This window comes from Leucoraja erinacea, chromosome 9, assembly GCF_028641065.1.
Source record: "Leucoraja erinacea ecotype New England chromosome 9, Leri_hhj_1, whole genome shotgun sequence".
NCBI lineage: Eukaryota > Metazoa > Chordata > Chondrichthyes > Rajiformes > Rajidae > Leucoraja > Leucoraja erinaceus.
Genome location: NC_073385.1, coordinates 18,589,595 through 18,598,385, shown reverse-complemented (window position 1 = coordinate 18,598,385; position 8,791 = coordinate 18,589,595). Strand labels below are relative to the sequence as shown.

At 50.6% G+C, this 8,791-nt stretch overlaps 1 protein-coding gene across 1 annotated transcript in view; it reads right to left on the bottom strand.

Moving 5' to 3' along the window:
- Positions 1-1,822: 1,822 nt before the first annotated feature.
- LOC129700063 (cytosolic carboxypeptidase 2-like) overlaps positions 1,823-8,791 on the bottom strand; it is a 47,979-nt gene continuing 41,010 nt past the window's right edge. The window contains exons 18-19 of the mRNA XM_055640241.1: positions 4,349-4,619; positions 1,823-3,460 (exon numbers count right to left, since the gene is read on the bottom strand). Of these exons, the coding sequence (XP_055496216.1) occupies positions 2,926-3,460; positions 4,349-4,619 (806 nt within the window). The 3' untranslated portion in view covers positions 1,823-2,925. The remainder of the gene's footprint in view (positions 3,461-4,348; positions 4,620-8,791) is intronic.

Sequence of the window (8,791 nt, the reverse complement as noted above, 5' to 3'; positions counted from 1 at the left end):
CGGGGTGTTTTTCAACATGATGAAAAATGTCCATGAGTAAAAAAGGTGGTGAATTAGGTTGTGAAAGTGGGACAGGCCCTTAACACTATCTCCCCCTTAACACTATCTCCCCCTTAACACTACACACTATCTCCCCCTTAACACGATGTCCACCCACGAGGGACAATTTTTACATTTACACCAAGCCAATTAACCTGCAAACATGTACGTCTTTGGATTGTGGGAGGAAACCGAAGATCTCGGAAAAAACCCAAGTAGGCATGGGGAGAACGTACAGGCAGCACCCGTAGTCGGGATCGAACCTGGATCTCTGACGCTGCCTTCGCTGTAAGGCAGCAACTCTACCGCTGCACCACCGTGACCGCCTGTGTTCAAATATCTCTTGGTTGCTGACAAGAAGCTGTTCATGAAGCTGGTCTTCAGACTCCTGCAGCTTAGAGTCACATGGAGTCAAACAGGCCCTTCAGCACTACGTCTATGTCGACCGAGTTTAGAAGGATGAGAGGGGATCTCATTGAAACATATAAGATTGTTAAGGGTTTGGACACGCTAGAGGCAGGAAACATGTTCCCGATGTTGGGGGAGTCCAGAACCAGGGGCCACAGATTAAGAATAAGGGATAAGCCATTTAGAACGGAGACAAGGAAACATTTTTTCTCACAGAGAGTGGCGAGTCTGTGGAATTCTCTGCCTCAGAGGGCGGTGGAGGCAGGTTCTCTGGATGCTTTCAAGAGAGAGCTAGATAGGGCTCTTAAAGATAGCAGTCAGGGGATATGGGGAGAAGGCAGGAACGGGGTACTGATTGGGGATGATCAGCCATGATCACATTGAATGGCGGTGCTGGCTCGAAGGGCCGAATGGCCTACTCCTGCACCTATTGTCTATTGTCTGTCCATGTACATGTCCAATTCTCTTATAAATGTTGGGATAGTCCCTGCCTCAACTACCTCCTCTGGCAGCTCGTTCCATACACTCACCACCCTCTGTGGAAAAAATTGCCCTTCAGGTTAGTATTAAATCTTTCCCCTCTCACCTTAATCTCTTATCTTTCCTCTGGTTCTGGATTGCCCTGCCCTGGGAGTTGGTAAATGCATAAGTCATAGGAGCAGAATTAGGCCATTCAGCCCATCGAGTCTACTCCGCCACTCATTCACGGCTGGTCTATCTTTCCCTCTCAACCCCATTCTCCCGATTTCTCTACGCTACCTTTGACACCCTTTCTAATCAAGAATCTGTCAATCTTTGCTATAAAAATTCCCAATGAGTTGGCCTGCGCCGCCGTCTGTGGCAATGAATCCCACAGATTCACCACTCGCGAGCAAAGCACCAAGGCAAATTCCTTGTATGTGTTCATACTTGGCAAAGAAAATCTGTTCAATTCAATTCAATTCACTATCTATTCCCCTCGTGATTTTATACTCCTCTATAAGATCACCACTCATCCTCCTGCGCTCCAAGGGGTAAAGCCCTATCCTGCCCAACATCTCCCTGTAGCTCAGGCCCTCGAGTCCTGGCAACATCCTCGTGAATCTTCTCTGCTCTCTGCATGTCTGTGTGGTGATATGTAGCTTCCAGTGGGGGCACATAGTGAACAATTACTGAACAATGCAAAACTGCAGATGCTGGAAAAATCGAAGGGAGACAAAAAATGCTGGAGAAAAGTGGGTGAGGCAGCATCTATGGAGCGAAGGAAATAGGCGACGTTTCAGGTCGAGACCCTTCTTCAGACCAAAGATCCTATAGCGGAGCAAGATAGATCACTTCTGCTAAATGCAATGGGCTGACGTGTAGTACGCAACGGAGAGGAATGTGGGCCCTTTTTTCATCCATTTCAGTAACCCGACCCGACTCGCAGTGTAATCAACGTTGCGGGGGAACAGTTTGTGTTAATAAATTTTTACCAAATAACTTTTATTTTTACGAGGATGTTTCCGTAACCGGCTTCCGTCTCCGCACTAGTATCCTATGGGACTTTTGGTGGGGAGACGGAAGCCGGTTACGGAAATGGGGCCGAAAATTACCAGTGAATCTGCCCATGTCCGTACTACGTCTTTTTCGTCAAGTGATCTATCTTGCTCGCTATAGGATCTTTGCTTCAGAGTGATGTGGGGGTGGGGGAGAAGAAAGGAAGAGGCGGAGACAGTGGACTGTGGGAGAGCTGGGAAGGGGAGGGGAAGGTGGGAGAAAGCAGGGACTACCAGAAATTGGAGAAGTCAATGTTCATACCGCTGGGATGTAAACTACCCAAGCGAAATATGAGGTGCTGCTCCTCCAATTTGCGGTGGGATTCACTTGGGCCATGGAGGACGCCCAGGATAGAAAGGTCAGATTTGGAATGGGAAGGGGAGTTGAAGTACTGAGCCTCCGGGAGATCAGGTTGGTTAGTGCGAACTGAGCAGAGGTGTTGGGCGAAGCGATCGCCGAGTCTACACTTGGTCTCATCGATGTAGAGAAACTGATTACAGAACAATATATCTTTCGCTATATTACAGTCGGATAATTCAACGTAAGTGAGAGCTTCAAAAACTACATTACTTGCTGTAATAAAAAGGAACAGCAGATGTTGGTTTATACAAAAGATAGATATAGAGTGCTGGAGTAACTCAGCGGGTCAGGCAGCATCTCTGAAGAACATGGATAGGTGACGTTTCACAGAGTGCTGGAGTAACTCAGCAGGTCAGACAGCATCTGTGGAGAACATGGATAGGTGACGTTCCACAGAGTGCTGGAGTAATTCAGCGGGTCAGGCAGCATCTGTGGAGAAGGTGGACAGGTGACGTGTTGGGTGACATGTTGACCCTTCTTCAGACTTAAGAATCTTTCTTTTGTTACACACTTCCTATTACTGACCTGAGCCAGGTGGAGTGAACTTTATTAATGCCGATAAATTCAATGTAAAATAAACCAATAATGATTTAAACTAAACTAATGTTTGATCTGGTTGGCCATACTCGGTCCAATCTTCCCGGCTGATTTACGGGGTGACTTTTCCTTTCTTCTCGTCTGCTCCTCCTTGCCTTGGCTCTTGACGTGCTTCCTGTACACCAGGGAGAAGGAGCCAAGCTCCTCCTTGTTGGGCCTGGCCATCTGGGGTCCTGCTCTTGCTTTGGTGAAGAGGTTTTCCAGAGGGTGGTCCTCACCCTGCTCCTCCCCTTCCAGGCCGAGGCACGCCGCTTCCTCCCCCACGTTCAGGCCCAACTTCAGCGTCAACAAGGAACCTCCTGGCCCAGCCGGGGATGATGAGGGCATCTCCTCGTCTGAAACCTCTGGGCTTTCTCCCAGAATGTTGGCAGTGCCCAGAGGGCTGTAGAGGGACTCTGGAGAGTGGGTGAGGACCTTTGACCTGAACCCTTGGCCGGCGTAACCGAATGACCATTTGGATCGCTGCTGGCAACGGCACAGGATTTTCACGATGTCCAGGTAGCTGCCGAACATTGTGTCCGAGCTTGCTGAGGAGGAACTGTGGGTGCAATGGAGACACAAGAAATATATAAGGGAGGGAGTGCAGCGTAGGTTTACAAGGTTAATTCCCGGGATGGCGGGACTGTCATATGCTGAGAGAATGGAGCAGCTGGGCTTGTACACTCTGGAGTTGAGAAGGATGAGAGGGAATCTCAATGAAACATATAAGATTGCTAAGGGCTTGGACACACTAGAGGCAGGAAACATGTTCCGATGTTGGGGGAGTCCAGAACCAGGGGCCACAGTTTAAGAATAAGGAGTAAGCCATTTAGAACGAAGACGGGGATACACTTTTTCTCACAGAGAGTGGTGAGTCTGTGGAATTCTCTGCCTCAGAGGGCGGTGGAGGCAGGTTCTCTGGATGCTTTCAAGAGAGAGTTAGATAGGGCTCTTGCAAATAGTGGAGTCATGGGATATGGGGAGAAGATAGGAACTGGGGGTTACACAAAAAAGCTGGAGAAACTCAGCGGGTGCAGCAGCATCTATGGAGCGAAGGAAATAGGCAACGTTTCGGGCCGAAACCCTTCTTCAGATAGGAACTGGGTACTGATTGTGGATGATCAGCCATGATCACATTGAATGGCGGTGCTGGCTCGAAGGGCCGAATGGCCTACTCCTGCATCTATTGTCTATTGTCTATTGGGACGGGCAGCATCTCTGGAGAGAAGGAATGGGTGAGGTTTCGGGTTGAGACCCTTCTTCAGACCTGAAACACCTTGATCTGAAACGTGGCCCGTTCCTTCTCTCCAGAGATGCTGCCTGTCCCGCTGAGTTACACCATCATTTTGATTTTACCAGGATCTGCTGCTTTTTTACGCAGTGTGTAAGGGTTGTGTGGTTGACTTCCAACACGTGCGAGGAAGGAGTGGAACTCTGTTGTCCTCACCTGCTCTGGGACGATGAGTCGGAGCTGTCCTCCAATTCGGGAGCGTACTTGCTCGCTGGGAACAGGTGAAAGCCAGTGGCCTTGGGAGACAGGGTGCTGGAGACGGTTCTCGTTGTCTGGCGTCTGGCAGTCGGGCGTCTGGGCACTGCCTCCTGCCACAGGGGGGTGAATGCCGCGCTCCGATCTGACCTGGGCCGGCTCTCCTTCCCCCTCTTCATCCTCGGGTTCCTCTTGATCCCAGTCACGCCAACCGGCCTCCTCTCTTTGCAAACTGAAAGATCAAAGAGGTAGTGAAGAGGGCATGTGGTAAGCGTGCCTACATCGGCCCGGGGCCATCGCATGTACGAGTCAGGAAGTCATGATGCAGCCTTATAAGGTCCAGGCTAGATAGGGCTCTTAAAGATAGCGGAGTCAGGGGATATGGGGAGAAGGCAGGAACAGGAATTGGGGATGATCAGCCCATGATCACATTGAATGGCTCGAAGGGCCGAATGGCCTACTCCTGCACCTATTGTCTATTGTCTAGGGGAATCAAGAACCAGAGGGCATGGACTTGTGTGAGAGAATTAAGACTTGACTCTGAAGAAGGGTCCCGACCCGAATCGTCCCCAATTCTTCATTCCCCACAGATGCTGCCCGACTCACTGAGTTACTCCAGCATTTTCTTCCTATGAAATCTTTCCCCTCTTACCTTAAGACTGGTCCCACTGTGACTTTCTTAAGTGTCCCCTCACTCTGCTGACTTTAGCTTAGTTTCGTGATACAGCGCGGAAACAAGCCCTTCGGCCCACGGAGTCCGCGCCGACCAGCGATCACCCCGTACACTAGCACTATCCTACACACTAGGCCGATTTACAATCTTTACCGCAACCAATGAACCTACAAACCTGCACGTCTTTGGTGTGTGGGAGGCAACCGGAGCACCCGGAGAAAACTCACGCAGGTCACGGGGAGAACGTACAAACTCCGTACAGACAGCACCCGTAGTCGGGATCGAACTCGGGTCTCTGGCGCTGTGAGGCAGCGACTGTACCATTGCGCCACCGTGGCCGCCCTTAGAGCACCGCCTCTTGAGTGTTGGTGGAACTGCATCCACCCAGGCAAGTGGAGAGTGTTTTGGGGAAGCAACTGCAGATGCAGGTTTACACCGAAGATAGACACAGAGTGCTGGAGTAACTCAGCGGGTCAGGCAGCATCTGTGGAGAACATGGATAGGTGACGTTTCAGGTTGGAACCAAACGGAAGGGTCTAAAGAAGGGTTCCAATCTGAAATGTCACCTATCCTTTTTCTCCAGAGATGTTGCCCAACCCGCTGAGTTAGAACGGAGACGAGGAAACACTTTTTCTCACAGAGAGTTCTGAGTCTGTGGAATTCTCTGCCTCAGAGGGCGGTGGAGGCCGGTTCTCTGGATACTTTCAGGAGAGAGCTAAATAGGGCTCTTAAAGATAGCGGAGTCAGGAGATATCGGGAGAAGGCAGGAACGGGGTACTGATTGGGGATGATCAGCCATGATCACATTGAATGGCGGTGCTGACCTCTGGTTCTGGACTCCCCCAACATCAGGAACATGTTTCCTGCCTCCAGCGTGTCCAAACCCTTAACAATCTTACATGTTTCAATAAGATCCCCTCTCATCTCCAGAGTGTACAAGCCCAGCTGCTCCATTCTCTCAGCATATGACAGTCCCGCCATCCCGGGAATAAAACTGTACACAATACTCCAGGTGTGGTCTCACCAGGGCCCTGTACAACTGCAGAAGGACCTCTTTGCTCCAATACTCAACTCCTCTTGTTATCTCCCACTTTCTCATCCACTCCCTACACACTAGGGACAACTCGCACTTCTTTTGGATCTTGGAAGAAACAGGAGCACCCGGAGGAAACCCACGCAGTCATAGGGAGAACGTGCAAACTCCTCGCAAGCAGTACCTGAGGTTAGGATCGAAGTGATAGCTTGAAGGTGGGAGGGGTGAGAATTCAGTGGAGATGTGCAGGGCATGTGTTTTTCGCGGGGGGGGGATTGGGTGCCTGGGATTGTGTTTGAAATGGTCGAGGTCTTACCTGTCACCCCCACCAGCCTCCGCATCCTCCGACAGTACCGCCATCTCGAACGAGATCCCACCACCACCTTCCCATCTCCACCCCTTCATAACAAGAGGATTTCAGTATAGGAGTAAAGAGGTTCTTCTGCAGTTGTATAGGGCTCTGGTGAGACCACATCTGGAGTATTGTGTACAGTTTTGGTCTCCTAATTTGAGGAAGGACATCCTTGTGATTGAGGCAGTGCAGCGTAGGTTCACGAGATTGATCCTTGGGATGGCGGGACTGTCATATGAGGAAAGATTGAAAAGACTAGGCTTGTATTCACTGGAGTTTAGAAGGATGAGGGGCAAATTTTATAGAAACATATAAAATTATAAAAGGACTGGACAAGCTAGATGCAGGAACATTTTTCCCAATGTTGGGCTAGTCCAGAACCAGGGGCCACAGTATTAGAATAAAGGGGAGGTCATTTAAGACTGAGGTGAGAAAAAAACGTTTTCTCCCAGAGAGTTGTGAATTAATGGAATTCCCTGCCACAGAGGGCAGTGGAGGCCAAGTCACTGGATGGATTTAAGAGAGGGTTAGATAGAGCTCTAGGGGCTAGTGGAGTCAAGGGATATGGGGAGAAGGCAGGCACGGGTTATTGATAGGGGACGATCAGCCATGATCACAATGAATGGCGGTGCTGGCTCAAAGGGCTGAATGGCCTCCTCCTGCACCTATTTTCTATGTTTCTATGTTTCCCGCAGAGACCCTTCCCCTCCGCAACTCCCTGGTCAACCTACCCAAGCCACCCCCTCCCCAGGTACTTTCCCCAGCAACCGCAGGAGATGCAACACCTGTCCCTATACCTCCCCCCCTCGACTCCGTCCAAGGACCCCGACAGACCTTTCAGGTGAGGTAGTGGCTCACTTGCACCTCCTCCAAGCTCACCGAATGTATCAGGCCTACCTGATGTCACCTCCTTTTACTGAATGAGACCAGGCATGGACCTGCTGCTGACTGTTTCACACCATGGCCTGCTGGATGGCTCGGTTGCCAACCATTTTAACTCCCCTTCCCATTCCCACACTGACCTTTCTGCCCTGGGCTTCCTCCTCCATTGCCAGAGAGAGGCCACACGCAAACTGGCCTCTCATTCATTTAGTTTAGAGATACAGCACGGAGACAGGCCCTTCGGCCCGCCGGGTCCGTGCCGACCAGCGATCCCCGCACACCATCCTACACACGCTGGGGACAATTTACATTTTAATACCAAGCCAATTAACCTACCAACCTGTACGTCTTTGGATTGTGGGAGGAAACCGAAGATCCCGGAGAAAACCCACGCAGGTCACGGGGAGAACGTGCAAACTCCGTAGGAAAAGACAGCATCCGTAGTCGGGATGGAAGCCAGGTCTCTAGTGCTGCAAGGCAGCAACTCTACCGCTGCACCACCGTGCAGCCCACGTTACACTTGGGTAGCAGGCAACGCAACCGTATGAACAATGAATTCTCCAATTTCTAGTAATGTCTCCGTCCGTCTCTCATCACTCCAGTCACCATTCCCCACTTCCTTCTATCTCCATCCCCCAAGTCCCTCGTTTACCTCCCTCCCCCCTCTTCCCCCTCCTTACCATCCCCTTCCTTCTAAATACCTGTCCCCAGCTTGAAGAAAGTGGCTGACGTGATCAAAGACATTGCGTGCAGTTCTGGTCGCCCCGTTACAAGAAGAATGTGGAGGCTTTGGAGAGGGTGCGGAGGAGGATTACCAGAACGATGGCTGGATTACAATAAACAATAGAAAATAGGTGCAGGAGTAGGCCATTCGGCCCTTCGAGCCAGCACCGCCATTCAACGTGATCATGGCTGATCATCCCTAATCAGTACCCCGTTCCTGCCTTCTCCGCATATCCCCTGATTCCGCTATCTTTAAGAGCCCTATCTAGCTCTCTCTTGAAAGTATCCAGAGAACCCGCCTCCACCGCCGTCTGAGGCAGAGAATTCCACAGACTCACCACTCTCTGTGTGAAGAAGTGTTTCCTCGTCTCCGTTCTAAATGGCTTACCCCTTATTCTTAAACTGTGGCCCCTGGTTCTGGACTCCCCCAACATCGGGAACATGTTTCCTGCCTCTAGCGTGCCCAAACCCTTAACAATCTTATATGTTTCAATAAGATCCCCTCTCATCCTTCTAAATTCCAGAGTGTACAAGCCCAGCACCTCCATTCTCTCAGCATATGACAGTCCCGCCATCCCTGGAATTAACCTTGTGAACCTACGCTGCACTCCCTCAATAGCAAGAATGTCCTTCCTCAAATTAGGGGACCAAAACTGCACACAATACTCCAGGTGTGGTCTCACTAGGGCCCTGTACAACTGCAGAAGGACCTCTTTGCTCCTTTACTAAACTCCTCTTGTT